Genomic DNA, 22,710 nt, shown 5'->3' with positions numbered 1-22,710 from the left:
GGACGGCGAATCGGATCTGTCTGTGGCTGGCGAGAAGGGGACGCATCTGGAAAAGGGGGCGTGTCTGGAAACTGGGGCGCATCTGGCTATATTTCTCAACTAGCGGTCATGGGTTGGCAGTCGGGTCCCACAAAAAAAACTCCAGAGGATCGGAATCGAAGATACAGTGTATCACAAAAGTGAGTACACCCCTCGCATTTCTGCAGATACAGGTATATACACTGACAAAATGACACTTTCACACAATGAAAAGTAGTCTGTGTGCTCAAAATATAGCCATTAATATCTAAACCGCTGGCAACAAAAGTGAGTACACCCCTTAGATACTACATCCCTAAATGTCCAAACTGAGTACTGCTTGTCAATTTCCCTCCAAAATGTCATGTGACTCGTTAGTGTTACTAGGTCCAGGTGTGCATAGGGAGCAGGCGTGTTCAAAGGAACAAAGCCAGGCGATCCGTACGTGACCCCTGGCGGACTTCCTCTACCACTCTGCCGGAGTGTTGCTGGCTTCCCACTCATTTGTCACGGTAAGCGATTTTCATAGCTAGGGGACACTTGGTTGTGCTGTAACGTAGCGCGGGGATTCTGGGGTTGACAAACTCAAATCTAGCGTCATCGTTGACATTTGTTATGCTTGTTTTTGATACTTGTTGCTTGCTCTTGTGAGATTGTAATCAATGAATCTCATTTATTCTGCATTTTCTAATCAATAAACATCGTCTATTGAACAAAAGTGTGCCTGTTACTGATTCACCGCGAACCTGGAAATTTTGGAAAACACATAGCAAAAGGCCGCTAGCTTAAATGCTATAAAATGCAATTTTTTTTTTTTTTTTAAACAATGCTCTTAATAAATGTTTCAAACACATATTCCCCCCAAAAACTAAATTACGAATGCATTAAAAAACATTTGCTCAAATAAAAACTTAGCTTATGTTGGTCTTAACAGGGAGCAGCTTGAATGTCATATTCACTGTTGATACCAGATGGCAGTGTATCCACCCAAATCAATAAAACTGAATGCAAACACTTTCAAAACAAACCATCACAACACCACTTTAATTAAACGAATACTCGAAGCAGCAAATTTGTATTCAAATCTTTTTTCTAAACAAATTACTCAAATTAATTGATTAATCGCTGCAGCACTAACCAACAGTGACGCCCTCATTTCCAGAAGCGCCCATCTCGCAAGTCGCTGACAGACCGTTCTCGGAACGAGTGCTACCAGGGGTCTAGGCAGGACACCGAAAAACTGACTAGAGAGGATTACTTGGACTGATCCAGAGCAAGTTGAGTGATCTTCAGAGTGTAGTCGGGACACAAAGACATGACGGACAGACGGTCGCACGAGTGCTGCTCGATCCTGAGCGCCCGCGTCAGGAGGAGGAGGAAGATGAAAATGAAGATGAAGATGGGCACCAAACTGGGAGCGACGCATCAGATCGCATGTCCGCTGCTTTAGTTCAGTCTTTAGCCAATCACTTCTGAGATCCAGGAGTGCCAAAATTAACTCTTTGGCTATTGATGGTGCTAGATGTCCAATTCATTTGAAGTGGGAGGTTAGCAACAAATGTTCATTCGCTGCTAACCCTCCCACTTCAAACGGATTGGACATCTACAAGTGACAAGGTCATTGAAGTTTTAATTTTATTTTGATTTCAAAGCGGACCAGCTCTGCACCCTCGGCAGGGTCCTTGAGGGTGCATGGAAGTTCGCTACATGGAAGTCTACATGTGCTTTGTGGATCTGGAGAAGGTGTTCGACGGTGTGCCTCGGGAAGTCCTATTGGGTGTGCTCCGGGAGTACGGGGTACCGAGCCCCTTGGTAAGGGCTGTTCGGTCTCTGTACGACCGGTGTCAGAGTTTGGTCCGCATTGCCAGCAGTAAGTCGCATTCGTTCCCAGTGAGGGTTGGACTACGCCAAAGCTGCCCTATGTCGCCGATTCTGTTCATAACTTTTATGGACAGAATTTTTAGGCGCAACCGAAGCCTTGAGAGGGTCCGGTTTGGTGAACTCAGCATTGCATCTCTGCTTTTTGCAGATGATGTGGTGCTGTTGGTGTCATCAAGCCGTGACCTCAAACTCTCACTGGAGCGGTTTAAAGTGTGAAGCGGTCGGGATGAAGATCAGCACTTTCAAATCAGGACGATGGTCCTCAGTCGGAAAAGGGTGGAGTGCCCTCCCCGGGTCGGGGATGAGATCCTGCCCCAAGTGGAGGAGTTCAAGTATCTTGGGTTCTTGTTCACGAGTGAGGGTAGGAGGGAGTGGAAGATCGACAGACGCATCGGTGCATTGCTGCCAGTAAGTCGCATTCGTTCCCAGTGAGGGTTGGACTCCACCAAGGCTACCCTTTGTCGCTGATTCTGTTCATAATTTCTCTGGACAGAATTTCTAGGTGCAGCCAAAGTGTTGAGGGGGTCGGGTTTGGTGACCTCAGCATTGCATCTCTGCTTTTTGCAGATGACGTGGTGGTGTTGGCTTCATCAAGTCGTGACCTCCAACTCTCACTGGAGTGGTTCGCAGTCGAGTGTGAAGCGGTCGGGATGAAGATCTGCACCTTCAAATCAGAGACCATGGTCCTCAGTCGGAAAAGGGTGGAGTGCCCTCTCCGGGTCGGGGATGAGATCCTGTCCCAAATGGAGGAGTTCAAGTATCTTGGGGTCTTGTTCACGAGGAGGGTAGGAGGGGGCGGGAGATCGACAGGCGGATCGGTGCATTGCTGGCAGTAAGTCGCATTCGTTCCCAGTGAGGGTTGGACTCCGCCAAGGCTACCCTTTGTCGGCGATTCTGTTCATAATTTTTATGGACAGAATTTCTAGGCGCAGCCGAAGCGTTGAGAGGGTCCGGTTTGGTGATCTCTGCTTTTTGCAGATGATGTGATGCTGTTCGATTCATCAAGCCGTGACTTCCAACTCTCACTGGAGCGGTTCGCAGTTGAGTGTGAAGCGGTCGGGATGAAGATCAGCACCTCCAAATCAGAGATCATGGTCCTCAGTCAGAAAAGAGTGGAGTGCCCTCTCCGGGTCGGGGATGAGATCCTGCCCCAAGTGAAGGAGTTCAAGTATCTTGGAGTCTTGTTCACGAGTGAGGGTAGGAGGGAGCGGGAGATCGACAGGCGGATCGGTGCAGCATCTGCAGTCATGCGGACTCTGCACTGGTCCGTAGTGGTGAAGAAGGAGCTGAGCCAAAAGGCGACGCTCTTGATTTTCCAGTCAATCTACGTTCCTACCCTCACCTATGGTTACGAGCTGTGGGCCGTGACCGAAAGAACAAGATCCCGGATACAAGCGGCCGAAATGAGTTTCCTCCGCAAGGTGTCGGGCTCTCCCTTAGAGATAGGGTGAGAAGCTCCGTCATCTGTGCGGGACTCGGCGTCGAGCTGCTACTCCTCCGCACTGAGAGGAGCCAGCTGAGGTGGCTTGGGCATCTGGTTTGGATGCCTCCTGGACACCTCCCTGGAGAGGTGTTCCGGGCATGTCCCACCGGCGGGAGGCCCCGGGGACGAACCAGGACACGTTGGAGAGACAATGTCTCCCGGCTGGCCTGGGAACGCCTTGGGATCCCGCCGGAGGAGTTTGTTGAAGTGGCTGGGGAGAGGGAAGTCTGGGCTTTCCTGTTACAGCTGCTGCCCCCGCGACCCAAACCCAGAGCAAGCGGAAGATGATGGATGGATGGACTGTTGATTTTTTTGTACATTTCCTATTAATCTTCACTTTCTATTGATTTTGTGTCACTTTCTGTAAATTTTGGGGCATTTACAGATCTTTTTTGGTGGTCATTTTGTGGCATTTCTGGGTCACTTCCTATTTTTTGGGGGGCATTTCTGATTACCTTCCTGTTCATTCAGGGTCACGTCTTGTTTTGGGTCACTTCCTGTGGCTTTTCAGTCACTTCCTATTGATTTGGGGTCATTTCCGGGTCACTTCCTATTGCTTTTAGGTGACTTTTTGCTGATTTTGGGGCATTTCCAGTTCACTTCCTCTTTATTTCGGATACTTTCTATTGATTTTCAGTCACTCCCTGTTGATTTGGGGGCATTTCCGGGTCACTTCCCGATGAATTCTGGTCACCTCATGTTGATAGTGTGGCAATTCGAGTCAAATTATTGTCCAAAATAATGATACTTTCGTGCGTCCAATGTTCCACTGGAAATATATTGAGGGATTGTAAATTTTTTCTTGGAGTTATGTTATGTCAAATTTTGAAGTATTTATTTCAATTTCCATTTCCTTCATCTTGTATTTGCTTGTTCAAATTTTGATGTATTTATTTCCGTTCTAGATTTCATTTTGGCACTCCCGAAACACACCACGTCGACACGGCAAATGTTAGCGTCTCAAAGCCACATCGCTAATCTCCATTAACGAGACGTCCATTGTTTTTGGGCATTAGCGGCTCAAGGGTCAAACGGCAGGCGTTCCTACCTGACGGGTATGGACGTGAAAGGCTGCCTGTATATGTGCGCCAGCTTGCGGATGACGACGGCGGCGCTGGTGAAGATGCGGTAGGTGTGCAGGAAGGTGTTGAGGAAGTCGATGGAGAGGAAGCGCAGGTCGGTCAGGCGCTCCAACAGCCGCTCCACGCTGGCGTAGCGGATCTGTGGAACTTTGCAGGAGTTGAGCGTCTTGCTGAAGCAGATGTCCACGTCGTCCTTGTGCAGCCGGGCGTCTGACCTGACGACGCCAGGAGGGGGCGTCAGAGCGCATGCTCCAAATAAAACTCTTACTCTTTGGCCCGGCGTCTCACTTGATCATGTGTGGCACCGACACTTTGGAGTTCTCCTCAAAGACGCTGGTCATCAGTCCGTTGCAGCGGATGTTGTCGATGCACTGATAGATAAAAAGGCAAGGCAAATTTATTCATATAGCACAATTCAACACGAGGCAATTCAAAGTGCTGTACGTCACATGAAGATCATAAAGATCACATGAATGAATGAATGAATGAATGAATGAAATGTTTATTGTCATCATCATCGGTATCATTGACAGTTACAAAATGTGGAATAATTTGCCCAAAGAGACCGATGACAGACAAAGGCAGACGGGAAAAAGCATATGCTTATCAATACCCGTCCCCCTGCAGCCCGGGACGCTGGGCAGTGTTTGTCGTAAATATGCTGAAGTGTATTCATAAAGCAGCCATAAGTTTGCATTATAAACATCATCCCAGTCTTGAGCTGAGAGATCTTTTTTCATGTCTTCAATGTTTTGATCAGTTCTAATTCTTTTGTAGACTGACTTTGTCGGATTTACGCAATAGTTGGGTAGAGTGTAGTTTGCGAAGATTTTCGGAACATTAAACATTAAATAAATACGACGTAAAAACAAATACAATCTAACCAGGAAATCAAATTATAGATAAAAATCGCAATTAATCACGAATAGAATAAAAAACAAATAACGTTTAAGAAATAAAAAATACTACTACTATGGAGATAAAGCACAAGAGGAATAGAAAGCAAATAGATTGAAATATATAAATAGTTGTGGATATGCTGTGCTTGTTTGTTGCTGCTGACTTGGAATAAATTGTCAACTTGTGTTTCGAAACCTTTTTCCGGCCTTTGAAATGGAGTTACTACAAGTGGTTAAAACTAATGTGAGCGCGTGGAGTTTAGCCTTTTGGCCATGTTGTTGGGATGGCCGCGGCCCAGGTCGTTGGAATTGCGCTAGCGCGCTGGCTGGATCTGGATTTCGTTCCAACCAATCAAGAGTTCATCTTATCACTCAACTGATCTCATACAAGTGTAATCAGTTGATTACAGTCAGGTGCTGCTTGTTTCAGCAGAAAATTCATTGGTAAATCTGTTTGCTCAGTCTTGGTTGAAATGAAATCCAGGACCCTTTTGACCATTTGTGGAACTGGTTTGACACCCCTGGGCTAGAAGGTCAAATTCCACCAACAGATATCACACATACAGTGGTCAGAAAAAGTATCTGAACTTTTTGGAATTTCTCACATTTTTGAACAAAATCCCCATCAAATGTGATCTGATCTTTGTCAAAATCACACAGATGTAAAAACAGTGTCTGCTTTAACTAAAATCACCCAAACATTTATAGGTTTTCATATTTTAATGAGGACAGTATGCAAACAATGACAGAAGGGGGAAAAATAAGTAAGTGTACCATCACATTTAATATTTTGTAGCCCCACCTTTGACAGCAATAACATCAACCATACACTTCCTGTAGCTACAGATCAGTCTAGCACATCGATCAGGACTAATCTTGGCCCATTCGTGTTTACAAAACTGCGGTAGTTCAGTCGCTGTCTTTAGGTCATGCCACAGCATCTCAACGGGGTTCAAGTCTGGACTTTGACTTGGCCACTCCAGAACGTGTATTTTGTCCTACTGAAACCATTCTGAAGTTGATTTACTTCTGTGTTTTGGGTCATTGTCTTGTTTCAGCATCCATCCTCTTTTTAGCTTCAACCGTTTGACAGACGGCTTCAGGTTTTTCTGCAAAACATCCTGATAAACGTTTGAATTCATTCTTCCATTAATAATTGCAAGTTGTCCAGGCCCTGAGGCAGCAAAACAGCCCCAAACCATGATGCTCCCTCCTCCATGTTTCACGGTGGGGATGAGGTGTAGATGTTGGTGAGCTGTTCCATTTTCCTCCACTCATGACGTTGTGTGTTACTCCTAAACCCTTCAACTTTGGTTTCATCAGTCCACAAATATTTCGCCAAAGCGTCTGTGAAGTGTCCAGGTGCATTTTTGCGAACATTAAACGAGCAACAATGGGTTTTTTTTAGACAGCAGTGGCTTCCTCCGTGGAGTCCTCTCATGAACACCATTCTTGGCTATATAATTGATGTGTGCACAGAGATATTGGACTGTACTAGTGATTTCTGAAAGTCTTTGGCAGACACTCTAGGGTTCTTTTTTACCTCTCGGAGTATTCTGCGCGGAACTCCTGGCGTCATCTTTGGTGGATGGCCACTCGCAACAGTGCCAAACTCTCTCCATTTGTAGACAACTTTTCTGACTGTCGATTGATGAACATCCAGACTTTTAGAGATGCTTTTGTATCCTTTCCCAGCTTTATACAAATTAACAATCCTTGATCGCAGGTCTTCAGACAGCTCTTTTGACTCAGCCATGATGCACATCAGACACTACTTCTCATCAAGACATTTATAACCAAGTGTGTGTTTTATAGGGGGCAGGGCACCTTTAAACCACTCATCAGTGATTGGGCACACACCTGACTTAAAATGTTTGGTAAAAATTGGTTTTAATTGCTCTTTAAGTCTCCTTAGGCAGAGGGTTCACTTACTTATTTTTCCCCCCTTCCGTCATTTTTTTATGCTACCCCTATTAAAATATGAAAACCTATTAATGTTTGGTTGGTTTTAGTTAAAGCAGACACTGTATTTTCATCTGTGTGATTTTGACAAAGATCAGATCATACTTGATGGTGATTTTATGCAGGAATGCGAGAAATTCCAAAAGGTTCAGATACTTTTTCATACCACTGTGATGTTATGTTTATAGAATGGCACCGACACAAAATGGCCAACAAGTGATAACGGCTGTCCCCATTGGCTCACAGCGTGAATTTCGCATCTAGTTCTATATACGTGCGATATCTATCATTGATACTACACACCTGGCTGATGTCGCTGGTCCAGGCTGCCTTCTCCTGGCGCGAAGGAGCCAGCAGAACCACCGAGAAGGCCTGCCCGTCGGGAGGCTCCAAAAACATTTTGAACTCCAAGTGCCCGAGGCCTTGCCCCGCCACCGCTGCGAATGACATGTATCTGGCACAGAGTCCTTGGCGACGGCAAAAAAGTCGGCGAAAGACGCTCACAGTCCTCGTCGCCCGTGTCCGCTTCCTCGATCAGCGTGCACTCCATCAGGGACAAGGCGCCGCCTTGCTGGACACACAAAACGTCCAAAACTGAAAAACAATTAACTCATGACCTGCAAGGTAATAGTAATTAGTGTAAACTGAGAGGACCACCTCATGTTTCAGTGAAATTGACGGCGCTTGACGTCCAATCCATTTGGAAGGTTTTTTTTTTCTAACCTGACACGTTATTATTGATTTTTCCACATATCCGCTATGAATATACACTGCTGGCCAAAAGTATTGGCACCCCTGCAATTCTGTCAGATAATGCTCAATTTATTCCAGGAAATGATTGCAATTACAAATGCTTTTTTAGTAAGATCTTCATTTATTTCGCTTGCAATGAAAAAACACAAAATGGAATGATTTTTTTTTTTTGTTAAATTATGATCAATTTACACAAAACTCCAAAAATGGGCCAGACAAAAGTATTGGCACCCACACTCTAATACTTGGTAGCACAACCTTTAGACAAAATAACTGCAAACAACCGCTTCCGGTATCCATCAATGAGCTTCTTACAGTGCTCTGCTGGAATTTTCGACCATTCTTCTTTGGCCAACTGCTCCGGGTCTCTGAGATTTGAAGGGTGCCATTTTCAGATCTCTCCCCAGGTGTTCTATGGGATTCAGGTTTGGCCACTATAGAAGTCTCCAGTGCTTTCTCTCAAACCCTTTTTTAGTGCTTTTTGAAGTTTGTTTTGGGTCATTGTCCTACTGGAAAACCCATGACCTCTGAGGGAAACCCAGTTTTCACACACTGGGCCCTACATTATGCTGCAAAATTTGTTGGTCGTCTTCAGACTTCATAATGCCATGCACACGGTCAAGCAGTCCAGTGGCAGAGGCAGCAAAGCAACCCCAGAACATCAGGGAACCTTCCTGATGCCTTTTCCATAAAAAGCTCTACACAATTTTGCTTCTCACGTCCTCAGACAGTTTTTTGGTCTTCTTTCTTTTCTCCATGCTCAATGTGGTATACACAAGGACACAGGACAGAGGTTGAGTCAATCTTAATCCATTTTAACTGGCTGAAAGTGTGATTTAGTTATTGCCACTACCTGTTATGTGCAACAGGTAAGTAACAGGTGATGTTAATACAGTACTTCTCAAATAGAGGGGCGCAGAGCGATGCCAGGGGTGGCGCGAGTGACCTCGGGGAACTTTTTTTTTTTTTTTTTTTTTTTGCCGTACTAGAATAAAATGTACTTGCACATCCACTCAGTAGGTGTCAGTGGCGCTTTCATTTTCAAAGTGCGCGCAGTATTTTTGAAGTAAGCAAGAGCACACAAATTCACGGAAGAGACTCATGAAGAGCTGGAGAGCCGTGCGCCGTTTTCGAAAGCCGTTTTCCGGCCGGACTCACGCAGCGACCCACTGTCTTCTCCGGTTCTCACGTGTCCGCCCGAGAAGTGCCATTTTCGGCTTGGGATCGTCACGACGACTGCCCTCACCCACGGTTCTCCCTCGGCCGCCGAGAATGCGCTTTTTCGGGCCGTTTGCCTTTCGGCTTTGACATTTAATACAGTGGTAGATGAGGAAAGACCACTGTTTACTGTGTCTAAAAATGATTATAGCGGACAGCCGGAAGCCAAATCAATTAAGATGCCAATTAAAGACATTAGACCCCAATCTCATTGATAAGCCACTTGGTTGTTTTTCAGCGAAAACGTGCCGAATATTGCCAGTGTTATATCAGTAAACCAGTGAGCACTGTTAACATGCTCAGTGCAAAATAACCCCACATCATTGCAAACTGGAGGTGATACTGGGAGCAGCAAGCAGTGAAAATAAAAGTGTCCTTCTGTCCAAAGACAATTTTTTTTTTCTTCTATTCAGTTTTGTTTTTTCGATCAAATTTTTTGGCATATTGTCCTCATGAGTTCATGTTTCTAATCGATTTGAACTTGTTATTATTTACTGATTTTATTTTTCAGTATCAAATGGTCAAAAATGTACCTTGAGTGTATTTTTACAGTTTGGATGTGACTTTTTTTTTTTAAATTCAGGCAAATTGATGCGCGTTAAGTCTTTTCTGTTACAAACAAAACAATGTTAATAAAGTTATACTTTATAAGTTGATCTCTGTTATTTTCTCTAATAGAAAAAAAAGGATACAATGTGAGGCAGAGGCGTACTTTTAACAGTAATATTATAGACAAATGATAATATTTACAGAGTTTGGGGGGGCGTGAAACTTTTACGTCTTCCTTGGGGGGGGGGGGGGGGGGGGGGGACAGAAAATAATTGAGAAGCACTGTGTTAATGACACAAATTAGAGAAGCATCACATGATTTTTCAAAGGGTGGCAACAATTTTTATCCGGCCCATTTTTTGAGTTTTGCGCAAAATTTTAATGACATTGTTTTCCCCATTCTCTTTTGTGTTTTTTTTCCATCGCAAGCAAAAATAAATGAAAATATTACTACCAAAGCATTTATAATTGCAATCATTTTCTGGGAGAAATGGAGCATTATCAGACAGAATTGCAGGGGTGCCAATATTTTTGGCCATATTATTATTATACATATACAGCAATGTATTACACAGATGGATCGAATCGAGACTTTTTTCCTGGGAGAAACATTCAAAAAATACACAGCTGCCGATCGGACAATGGCTCATCTCGTCACACTCGCGAACGCGCACGCAAAAGCTTTCAGTAATTTAGGGAAATGGATCTATGAAAACCATCCGCTTTGCATTCTGCCATAGTATTCGAGCAGATAGTCGCTTGGTAATGTCACTTTGTCTTGTGAGCAAACTGCGGTGCTAAGCCGTGACCAGCCCTTGTACAAAGGCAGGAGGCTACTACATTCACTTTGAAGGTGACATGCATATTGGCCCAAAACTAATGTCGATATTATCCAATATCATTTTAAAATGCATTTATCAGCTGATGTTATCGAGTAACCGATAGCATCGGCTCTCTTATCCCATAAGGATCTTACGTTCTCTTATCCTGGCTACCTGATAATGTCAGAAAACTCAAATAATGTAAGATAATTTTTTTAAACCATTAAATAAACATTTAACTTCTAATACCTTGAACATTTCGTTTCATGCTTTTAAGGCCTGAATTTGGACAAAAACTTTTAATGCTTTTTAATGACCCTGTTCTGACCTTGAGCAAGTGCAGCTTCCCTCCGGACGTCCTGGTGCAGATGAGGAAGTGTTTGGTGAAGAGGAAGCATTGGCGCTCGCCTTCCTTGCGCAGAGACAGCGAGCCCAGACGCACTTTGCTCAGCATCCCGCGCTCGCCGCCGGACGGCAACTGGATGAGTGAACCTGCCAAGCGGCCAAATCAACTTTTCGGACGGCGGGGATTCCCGTCGAGGCGCCCACCTTGTCGGACAAAAGTCTGGCTGGTGTCCAGCAGGATGTCGCAGCCCTCCACGATCATCCTCTCGATGGCCAGGTTTTTGCGGATGTTCTCCGTGTCGCTCACCTCGTCGTGCATCATCCTGAGAGAGCGAGTGAGACGTCAGACTTTGAAGAAGAAGAAGGGCAACCGAAGCGTCGGCGAAAGATTCGTACTTTGACAGTTCTTCCAGCTTGGACTTGGCAAAATGTAAACTGTTTCTCTCCACGTGTTCGTGCGGCGTGTGAGCCAGCAGCTCGTGAAGAGTGATGATGTAGCGGGGAATCTGAACACACAAACAATATCAGGCTACTTTGTGGTTTTTGATTTATCGCGGCGGGTTCTGGTCCCTATTAATCACAAAAAACAAGGGATCACTGTATATGTATTTTCTTTTTTCCCCCCACTATTTTGCACTGTTGGTCTCCTCTAGAGTGGTATGAAAAAGTATCTGAACCTTTTGGAATTTGTCACATTTCTGCATAAAATCACCATCAAATGTGGTCGTATCAAAATCATACAGATGAAAAAACAGTGTCTGCTTTACCTAAAACCACCCCAACATTTATAGGTTTTCATATTTTAGTGAGGATAGTATGTAAACAATGACAGAAGGGGGAAAAATAAGAACTATCAGAACTAATCTTGGCCCATTCTTCTCTACGTTCAGTCAGATTCCTGGGATGTCTGACATGAATCGCTGTCTTTAGGTCATGCCACAGCATCTCAATGGGGTTCAAGTCTAGATATCAATAGGACGTGTCACCCAAATGTCCCCAAATGACCTGATATGACCTGGACGTGTCCCCCAAATGTCCCCAAATCAACAGCACATGAACAGATATCAATAGGATGTGTGCCCCAAATGACCCTGATTCCATTGACGCGTATGGAAGTCGATGCCATTGACCGCCATGGATGTCCAAATTTCCTATTCATTTTCAATGGCAAAAACACAAATGTCCCCAAATCAACAGGAAATGACCAGATATCAATAGGACGTGTCCTCAAAATGACCTGATATGACTAGGACACGCCCCCAAATGACCTGATATGACCAGGACACGCCCCCCAAATGACCTGATATGACCAGGACATGCCCCCGTAACGTCCCCAACGCCCCCGTAACGTCCCCAAATGACCAGATATGACTAGGACACGCCCCCCAAATAACCTGATATGACCAGGACACGCCCCCGTAACGTCCCCAACGCCCCCGTAACGTCCCCAAATGACCAGATATGACTAGGACACGCCCCCCAAATGACCTGATATGACCAGGACACGCCCACCAAATTTCCCCAAATGATCTAATATGACTAGGACACGCCCCCAAATGACCTGATATGACCAGGGCACGCCCCCCCAAATGTCCCCAAATGACCTGATATGACCAGGACACGCCCCAAAAATGTCCCCAAATGACCTGATATGACTAGGACACGCCCCCCAAATGACCTGATATGACCAGGACACGCCCCCAAATGTCCCTAAATGACCTGATATGACCAGGACACGCCCCAAAAATGTCCCCAAATGACCTGATATGACAGGGACACGCCCCCCAAATGACCTGATATGACCAGGATACGTCCACCAAATTTTCCCAAATGACCTGATATGACTAGGACACGCCCCCCAAATGACCTGATATGACCAGGACACGCCCCCCAAATGTCACCAAATGACCTGGTATGACCAGGACACGCCCCAAAAATGTCCCCAAATGACCTGATATGACCAGGACACGCCCCCCCAAATGACCTGATATGACCAGGAACAACCCCCCCGCCCCCACCCCCAAATGCCTCCAAATGACTGCATATGACCAGGACGTGTGTCCCCCAAATGTCCCCAAATGACCTGATATGAGCAGGACGTGTCCCCCAAATTTCCCAAAACCAACCTGGGCGGGGCTACAATCTGCATCTCTACACAGCAAAGGAGTAATTTCTGGAGTAATTTCTCCAGAAATTGCATTTCCAGTTTAAAAAAAACTTGTTTTTGGATACCTCGTATATGTTTTTTTGAATTGACGACCATAGATGTCCAATTCATTTTGACTAGGTGGGTTGGCAGTCATCTACTGTAAATATTTCGAAGAAACATGAAAATTGAATGAATGTCTATCGCTGTCAGTGGTGAGTTAGTACCTGGAACATGGGGTAGGTGAGGAAGGTCTCCAGCATGCGTCCCTCGCAGGCGGCGTTGGCCTCGTACTGCTTGAGGAGCTTGTCAAAGTCGCGGTTTTGCTTGCAGTTGGCCAGAACCTGAAGGCTGTACTGGTGGTTGCGCACAAACTCCTGGTAGATGTTCAACATGGGCAGGAGGATGTCGAACAGGTCCGCTGCGGGCGTGCGCGGCGACACGTGAAAAGAAATGCGGGACAAAACGGACCACGGAGGGAGGACTGACCGAGGACGAGGGTGGGCCAGTTGGCCATACGAGCGTTGAGGCCCTGGTGGAAGATCTGGTGCAGGAACATGATGGTCTCGCTGGACAAAACCACAAGACGAGGACAAGGCTCGTCAGCCCGCCGTCGCGGTTCCGGACGCCGGTGCGATTTTGGCACCTGTTGAGGAAGATGCTGCTGACGTCGTGGTGGCTGACGGGCGGTTTCTTGGAGCTGGCGGCCATGCGCAGCGGTCGCAGGAAGCAGTTGACCAGGACGGACAGCTGGTTGACGTACTCGCTCTCGGCCTCCACCATGTTGAAGACGATGTGGTTGCGCTTGCGCATGCTCTCGGCGTGCGGCGAGCAGATGTAGTCCTGCACGATCAGCTTCCATTTCCTCCGGCACAGCCAGCCGCGCATGAAGCTCTGCACCTGCGCCGCAAAAACGCTCCCGTTCAAACACCGGACAAGGGCCACTCAGAGTACAGAGCACGCGTACCTTCTTGATCTTCTTGATGTCAGGGTCCTCCTCATCCAGGACGCTGTTGCCGGCCAGAGTTCGCTCCTTGCTCCTGTTGAGCAGCACGATCTAGAAGCCACGCACGCGCTGGTTAGCCGCTGCGTCGCGTCGGCGCCACGTGAAAGTCTCACCTCGGCCTTCAGCCTCTCGATCTCACCGTCCTGCTCCTCCAGCTGCGCGCGCAGCTGATTGGCGGCGATCTTCTCCGTCTCCGTGATCTGCACCAGGTGAATGTACTTCTGCATCAGGATCTCGCGCTCCGCCAGGACGTCCGAGTAGCTGAGCCGGCGCACAACAAACAGCAGTTTAAGCGCCGTTGACAATGGCCTTTTTGCTGTGAATTGAAATGAGTTTGTCAATAGTAGACATCCATGCCAGCCCTTTCATTTCAAATGGATTGGACAATGGCAGCCAATGAGTTCGTGAGTTTGGGTCATTTTCAATTGATTTTGAGAGATTTGGGTCACTTCCTGTTGATTTTGGGACATTCCCGGGTCACTTCTTTTTGTTTTTGGATCACTTCCTGTTAATGGGGCATTTGTGGGTCACTTCCTGTTGATTCTGGAGCATTCACGGGTCATTTCCTGTTGATTTCAGGTCAATTGATTTTAATTTGGTGACATTTACAGGTCACTTCCTGTTAATTTTAGGGCATTTACGGGTTACTTATTGATTTTGGGTCACTTCCTGTTAATGGTGCATTTGTGGGTCACTTCCTGTTGGTTTCAGATCAACTGCCTTTAATTTGGTGGCATTTACGGGTCACTTCCTGTTAATTTTAGGGCATTAACTGGTCACTTCTTGGAGATTTTGGGTGACTTCCTGTTAATGGGGCATTTGTGGGTGACTTCCTGTTGATTCTGGGGCATTCACGGGTCATTTCCTGTTGATTTCAGGTCAATTGGTTTTAATTTGGTGACATTTACAGGTCACTTCCTGTTAATTTTAGGGCATTTACGGGTCACTTATTGATTTTGGGTCACTTCCTGTTAATGGGGCATTTGTGGGTCACTTCCTGTTGGTTTCAGATCAACTGCCTTTAATTTGGTGGCATTTACGGGTCACTTCTTGTTCATTTTAGGGCATTAACTGGTCACTTCTTGGAGATTTTGGGTCACTTCCTGTTAATGGGGCATTTGTGGGTCACTTCCTGTTGATTTTGGGGCATTCACGGGTCATTTCCTGTTGAGTTCAGGTCAATTGGTTTTAATTTGGTGGCATTTACAGGTCACTTCCTGGTCATTTTAGGGCATTTACGGGTCACTTATTGATTTCGGGTCACTTCCTGTTAATGGGGCATTTGTGGGTCACTTGCTGTTGATTTTGGGATATTAATGGGTTATTTCCTGTTGATTTCGGGTCAATTGCTTTTAAATTGGTGGCATTTAAAGGACACTTCCTGCTAATTTTGGGGCATTTACGGGTCATTTCCTGTTGATTTTGGGTCAAAAAGCGCTTTGAGCGCCTTGAAAGGTGGAAAAGCGCTATATAAGTATAACACCATTTACCATAATTTGGTGACATTTACAAGTCACTTCCTGTTGATTTTGGGATATTTACGGGTCATTTCCTATTGATTTCGGGTCAATTGCTTTTAATTTATTGGCATTTGCAGTTCACCTCCTGTAAATTTGGGTATTTATGGGTTACTTCCTGTTGGTTTTAAGTCACCTTTATCGGTGGGAGGAGATTTACAGGTCACATCCTATTAATTTGAGTAATTTGCTATTCATCTACAGGCCTTTATGTGTCACTTCCTTTTCATTTGCTGTTGATTTTGGGCCATTTTTGATTTCGGGTCACTTCATGTTGACTTATTTGTTCATTTGCTTTAAACGTCATGCGCTGCTAATGCTCAAAACATTCCACATCAGCACAACATTCCGCTGTTACATTTTTATATGGCACACGCGCATGCGTGTGCTTGTGTTTGTGTGTTGCCCTCGCAGCAGTTCACATTTAGGTCACGGCTGTGCTTTACGGACTTACATCACACTCCGGCCTTCTGTCTCGCTCGTTCATCTATTTTTACCTTCTTCGCCACCTTTTTGTTTGGTCATCATCATGCGCTCAAAAAATCATATATCATATGATTGCAAAGTCAAGTGCTAGATTACACAAAGCTGAATCCAATTTCTGCCAGAAGTGGCAATAACAACTAAATTCAGTGTATTCATTGGTTTAGAGACGCGAACGGGTCATGTCCTTCAGCAGCATGCTTAGGGTTAGCTTTGATTCTTTATTCTTCTTTTCTTACATTATACACAACTCTGATGTTTATTGTGCAATACTCTAATTGTAACATGTGTTTGTTTCAAATTCTTTTTGCATTATAAAAGATTTATCTGGGAATTTTGGGGGGTTTGGAACAGATTAGGGCATTTACATGGAAAATGCGTTGCTACTTACAGAATATTCAAGTTAAGAAACTACTTCCACAACCAAGTCATTTCGTAAGTAGGGGTACCACTGTATACTGTAGTTGCGCCGTTTTCTTTGTGTATGTGATGTCACCTGGCCTGCTGTATGCAGTCCACCCACTCGTTGCGGTCAGCTTCCTCGTCCGTGCGAAGCTCCAGAGGCTTCTGACCGTCGTGGCCGAAAATCACCAGGAAGTAGTGCTGCACACACACAAGCATTAACCATAGACTTCATAATGTATTGACGGGTCAGATTGGTCATGCGCTGCGCCTCGCATTCAAGTCGGGGGCCACCCACGTCAAAAGGAGCAATTCACAAACACACGCACGCAGCGAGCTAACGCCGGATTTCTGTTGAAAAAGAACGAAAGCTGTACGGCATAAAAACAAGAAGATTGTCTCAGGAGTGATTTGTTCGAGGATTCAAGGTCATTATTATATTTTTCGTACCATGCATGCATTTTGAAACGTTGTGAAAAAAATCAATGGGAGAAATTAGCTGCTACTGCATGGGCATCGTTGTTCGCAATATTTACGTAAAATAAATGCTAACTGCATGTTTTTTTTTTTGCTTTTGACCAAGAATCGAGACTGTTTTACGTCCATAAAGAATTCGGGAATTTAAACATTTATTCACAAGAATTTTCACTGGAAAAGCTCTGTTTACATCAGGCGGCCGCTAGCTACCGTTGCTAACAGACTAGCATAGTACTTCGACATATTTACGTAAAATACATGCTACCTGCATGGTTTCTTTTGCTCTTAACCAAGAATCAAGACTGTTTTACGTCCATATCTATAAAGAATTCGGGAATTTAAACATTTATTCACAAGAATTTTCACTGGAAAAGCTCTGTTTACATCAGGCGGCCGCTAGCTACATTTGCTAACAGACTAGCATAGTACTTCGACATATTTACGTAAAATACATGCTACCTGCATGGTTTCTTTTGCTCTTAACCAAGAATCAAGACTGTTTTACGTCCATATCTATAAAGAATTTGGGGATTTAAGCATTTATTCACAAGAATTTTCTCCAAAAAAGCTCTGTTTACATCAGCAGGCTGCTAGCTACATTCACTAACAGACAAGCATTGTACCTCGACATATTTACGTAAAATAAATGCTAACTGCACGGATTTCTTTTTTTGCTGTTAACCAAGAATCGAGACTGTTTTACGTCCATATCTATAAAGAATTTGGGGATTTAAGCATTTATTCACAAGAATTTTCTCCAAAAAAGCTCTGTTTACATCAGGCGGGCGCTAGCTACATTTACTAACAGACTAGCATTGTACTTCGACATATTTATGTAAAATAAATGCTAACTGCACAGATTTTTTGTTGTTGTTGCTGTTAACCAAGAAGTGAGACTGTTTTAAGTCCATATCTATAAAGAATTAGGGGGTTTAAGCACATATTCTCAGAATTTTCACTGCAAAAGCTCCGTTTACATCAGGCGGCCGCTAGCTACATTTACTAACAGACTAGCATAGTACTTCGACATATTTACGTAAAATACATGCTACCTGCATGGTTTCTTTTGCTCTTAACCAAGAATCAAGACTGTTTTACGTCCATATCTATAAAAAATTTGGGGATTTAAGCATTTATTCACAAGAATTTTCTCCGAAAAAGCTCTGTTTACATCAGCCGGCTGCTAGCTACATTCACTAACAGACTAGCATTGTACTTTGACATATTTACGTAAAATAAATGCTAACTGCACAGATTTTTTGTTGTTGTTGCTGTTAACCAAGAAGTGAGACTGTTTTACGTCCATATCTATAAAGAATTATGGGGTTTAAGCACATATTCTCAGAATTTTCACCGGAAAAGCTCCGTTTACATCAGGCGGCCACTAGCTACATTTACTAACAGACTAGCATTGTACTTCGACATATTTATGTAAAATAAATGCTTACTGCACGGATTTTTTTTTTTTTTGCTGTTAACCAAGAATCGAGACTGTTTTACGTCCATATCTATAAAGAATTCGGGGGTTTAAGCATATATTCTCAGAATTTTCAACGGAAAAGCTCCGTTTACATCAGGCGACCGCTAGTTACATTTACTCACAGACTAGCGTGGTGCTTCGTCAATATACGTAAAATAAACACTAACCGCATGGTTTCCTTGCTTTTCACCAAGACTTTGACCAGGGGTCCCCAAACTTTTTCCTGTGAGGGCTTCATAACTTTTCCCTTCACTGATGAGGGGCTGGGGTCAGTTTGTAACAGAAAAGGTGTGACGATTGCAGGAGTGCCTAAATGTAAAAATGTGTTGTTTTTCAGAAAGCCGCAATCAAATAACTCTTTCTGGATTCTTCACGGAACAAAAGTAAATAAAATAAATTAAAAAAATATATATATATATATATATTATATAATAATAAATAATAATAACACTATTAGTTAAATAGATAATAACCAAATAACCCTCTCTGGGTTCTTCACAGAAAAAAGCCAGGAAATAAATAACCCTATTGAAAAAAAAACAAACATTTTTTTGTACAGGGGGCCGGACCATATGTGGAGGCGGGCCGTATCCAGCCCGCGGGCTGTAGTTTGGGGACCCCTGCTATAGACTGTTTTACATCCATGTCTATAAAGAATACAGGGATTTAAGGATTTATTCACAAGAATTTTCACCGGAAAGCTCTGTTTACATCAGGCGGCCGCTAGCTACATTTACTAACAGATAGTGGAAAAGCGCTATATACAGTAAGTATAACACCATTACCATTACTACTAGCATTGTACTTGGACATATTTACGTAAAATAAATGCTAACTGCACAGTTTTTTTTTTTGGTTGCTTTTACCCAGAATCGAGACTGATTTACATCCATATCTATAAAGAATTCAGGGATTTAAGCATTTATTCACAAGAATTTTCAACGAAAAAAAGGCTCTTTGTCTGTGATTCCACTGGGTCAGCTTTGACGGCCTCGCCAACAATGCAGGCCCTCTATTTATCGGCCCCGCGCCCCATGTCCCGTTAATACATTATGAAGTTTATGACATTAACTTCATGCTAACTACCAAATAGTTGTCGATTCAATAGATGCTGGCGGCCAGCACTCTAGTGTATCAAGTGTGTGTAGTAATGACGTAAGAGAAGCGGGTGGGACACGCTGGTTGGCTCGCGTGTCCTACCAGCGGGAGGCTTAAAGGCTTGTGCGTGTCTTGGTTACATAAGCAAGAAGGCAGCTCGTACGGCTAATGCGGATTCCCTGGCAGCCAGATGGATATAAAATCAAGCCAAACAATGAGCACACGGGGAGCCACGCCCCCCGCCAAGCCACGCCCTCTGTCTACGGGAGCAAAAGTCACACGACGCTGAGATTCTACGTCCAATCGCCATTGCCAGCCCATATATATAGGGATAGTATGTGCTGTGGTTGTTAGCAAAATACAAGAGCAATTATTTTGAAAACAAACACCCAAGCTCTGATTTAAAAGACAATATGTTAAAACAATAGCAGTGTTGAAAACCTAACTTTTGGATCCCTTTGAGCTAGTTAAAACCCCACCCCTAAATTGAAACCGTTATTTGACACTAGGGGTGGGAACCTCTTGGTACCGCACGATACGATACGATTTGCGATACAATGCTAGTGATATGGCGATACAACGATTATCGATACGTTGGTCGGGAAATCATTCTACAAAAAAAAGCTATCTTCATCCTTCTGCTGTATGTTTATCACTAGTAGACGTCTAATCCATTTGAACTGGGAGGAGGGCGGCGAATGAGCCCCTCACTCTTCAAATGGGCCCCTCCCACTTCTACGGCTTTCAGTAGCAGCCATTGATGAACTTCTAAGAGTAGTTTGACTAAGCTATACTTTTTTTTACTTGAGTAGATTTGTCAAAAAACGCTACTCTTACTCTGCTACTTTGGGATACACTATTCAATACATTTTTCCTTTATATTCTACATATATATGAATTTTTTGTGCCAGCAATGCCAACAGTAGCTCTACCAGTTTCACCAATGAGACGTCGCAACAATAATCACATGACTACATTATATCAACTAGTGCTGCAACGATTAATCAATTAACTCGAGTATTCGATTAAAAAAAAAAAAAAAAAAATCGAATTAAATTGTATTGCTTCAGGTGTTCGTTTAATTAATTAATGAATTACTTTAGTTAAAGTAGCGTTGTTATGGTTTATTTTGAATGTGTTTGTCTTTACTTTCATTGATTAGGGTGGATAAACTGCCCTCTGGTCTGCCTCATTTCACATGGCTGAATCCAACTGCTCCCTGTTAAGACCAACATAAGTTTATGTTTGAGCTAATGTTTTTTAATGCATTCGTAATTTCGTTTATAGATATATTTAGACATTTTTTGGTGGAAATGTGTGTTTGAACCTTTTGTTAAGAGCATTGTAAAGAAAAAAAAAAAACGTTAGCATTTTATAGCATTGAATATAGTGGACTTTTGCAATGTAAGTTAGCCAACTTTTTTTTGTTGTACATAGAGCCTCTTTTTTTTTTTTTTGATTTAATACCATTTGAGGTTCAGCATAAGTATTTTAATTTTTCATGTTCCTTATCCGATTACTCGATTATTCGAACTAACTAGTTCATCGATTAATCGACTACTAAAATAATCGATAGCTGCAGCCCTAATACCAACTAGACTCAAGCTTGCTATTTTTATGATCACGCCTGCCTATTCGATCATGTGGCGTCTTTAAAGCACCGTAATAAATGAAGTTTTTGACAAAGAGTGCTCCCGTCAACCTGACTCAAAAGCACGTAATTTCACCTCTCTCCCAGTTTTTATTTGGTGCCGATTGACCATGGAAAACCGGAGGTATGATCCTTTTAATTTCATAGTAAGACCTATGAAGGAACTATTCACTCTTAAACCATAGACCTCATAACGTATTGATGGGATGCGGGGCCGATGAATTGGAGGCCTGCATTGTTGGCGAGGCCGTAAAAAGCTAGCCTGGTACACCAGACTCAACGCTGTTCCAGCTATAGACCCTACTCACGTGACGTCACAGTCACGCCCCCGCGCCATGATGTCCGGATACTAGTCATGTTAATGCATTAGCGCTTCGTAAATTCCTCCTATTATGGCGTGTTTTTCTGCTCGTTAACATTAATAATCAAAACGGTGAAGTCGTGTGTGGCGATCAGTTGCAAAAACAGAGAAGATAGACGGAGAGACTTGAATTTTTACTGTATTCCGAGAGACCCGAAGAGGAGACCGAGACTGACCGCTGCAATTCGACGAGAAAACTGGGCTCCAAACGACTACCGCAGATTATGTAGTAGTCATTTTATATCTGGTAAGATGCATTTAATATACTGTATATTTAGAGGGTTTTGGGCTGACAACCACAATTGAGATCATTGCTAGGCTAATCGCCGACAACATACACGTATGTATGTAGTCAGAGTGCTATCGCTAAACCATATAAACATTAAAAGCCCTAGCTCCATTGACAAATGACATGAAATACATTAGACTTGACAGTGGATGTTAGCAAGAACAAAAGATTTTGAATTGAAAATTTCGTAACTCACCTTCCGAGCACAAGATTCCTGCCGAATTTTCGTGTACGAGGACCTGTTTCACCCAACCAGCAACGTAGCATTTATAAGCCTCCAAGCTCTTAAAGTTTTTCAAACTTTCGTGAGAATAGGCTGATTTTGTGTGGACAAGATAGTTGTAAATATCAGGATATCAGATGTCAGGCGAAGCCAGCGGGTCGAAAAACATCGATTTAGGCATCAAATACGGATCTGGCGAATGGATAAACTGAAGCTTTTCCACGTAACGCCTTTTATGCAACGGATCCAATGAGTTTACAGCGTCAGATAACACCGGGGCTTCCATGAATTGCTCTATAACTTGCTCGACTAATTGAAAACAATGAGAATAGGTCTGAAAAAGAGGTACAATATGGCGGCCGGAAACAGCGACACGCCCATTTTGTGACGTAGGTGAGTAGGGTCTATTGAGTCTGGCCACCATTCCCACGGAAACAATTTCCAGGGCGGAGCAAGCCACAGCAAACAGACAGCGGAGTGGACCAATCAGCGACGGGCAGACGTGACGTTAGTAAAATGGCGACCGCAGGACGATGGACTTGCGCGCGGAAGTAAACATACGAAGA

General features: G+C 43.9%; 1 protein-coding gene across 5 annotated transcripts in view; it reads right to left on the bottom strand.

Moving 5' to 3' along the window:
* The window catches only part of LOC130905870 (ras-specific guanine nucleotide-releasing factor 2-like), a 59,648-nt gene that overhangs the window by 17,756 nt on the left and 19,182 nt on the right, over positions 1 to 22,710 (bottom strand). For 3 of the 5 annotated variants that reach the window (XM_057819618.1, XM_057819619.1, XM_057819621.1), the window contains 14 exons: positions 16,660 to 16,766; positions 14,277 to 14,424; positions 14,125 to 14,214; positions 13,804 to 14,057; positions 13,647 to 13,726; positions 13,385 to 13,578; positions 11,408 to 11,517; positions 11,216 to 11,334; positions 10,995 to 11,158; positions 7,830 to 7,896; positions 7,629 to 7,762; positions 4,753 to 4,835; positions 4,431 to 4,679; positions 1,277 to 1,369 (listed from right to left, as the gene is read on the bottom strand). In XM_057819618.1, coding sequence (XP_057675601.1) covers positions 1,277 to 1,369; positions 4,431 to 4,679; positions 4,753 to 4,835; positions 7,629 to 7,762; positions 7,830 to 7,896; positions 10,995 to 11,158; positions 11,216 to 11,334; positions 11,408 to 11,517; positions 13,385 to 13,578; positions 13,647 to 13,726; positions 13,804 to 14,057; positions 14,125 to 14,214; positions 14,277 to 14,424; positions 16,660 to 16,766 — 1,892 coding nt within the window. Of the gene's footprint in view, positions 1 to 1,276; positions 1,370 to 4,430; positions 4,680 to 4,752; positions 4,836 to 7,628; positions 7,763 to 7,829; positions 7,897 to 10,994; positions 11,159 to 11,215; positions 11,335 to 11,407; positions 11,518 to 13,384; positions 13,579 to 13,646; positions 13,727 to 13,803; positions 14,058 to 14,124; positions 14,215 to 14,276; positions 14,480 to 16,659; positions 16,767 to 22,710 lie in introns of all 5 variants that reach the window. The other 2 variants (XM_057819622.1, XM_057819620.1) reach the window with 2 other exon arrangements.

This window comes from Corythoichthys intestinalis, chromosome 17 (assembly GCF_030265065.1).
Source record: "Corythoichthys intestinalis isolate RoL2023-P3 chromosome 17, ASM3026506v1, whole genome shotgun sequence".
Taxonomy (NCBI): domain Eukaryota; kingdom Metazoa; phylum Chordata; class Actinopteri; order Syngnathiformes; family Syngnathidae; genus Corythoichthys; species Corythoichthys intestinalis.
This window is presented reverse-complemented; position numbering and strand designations above follow the sequence as displayed.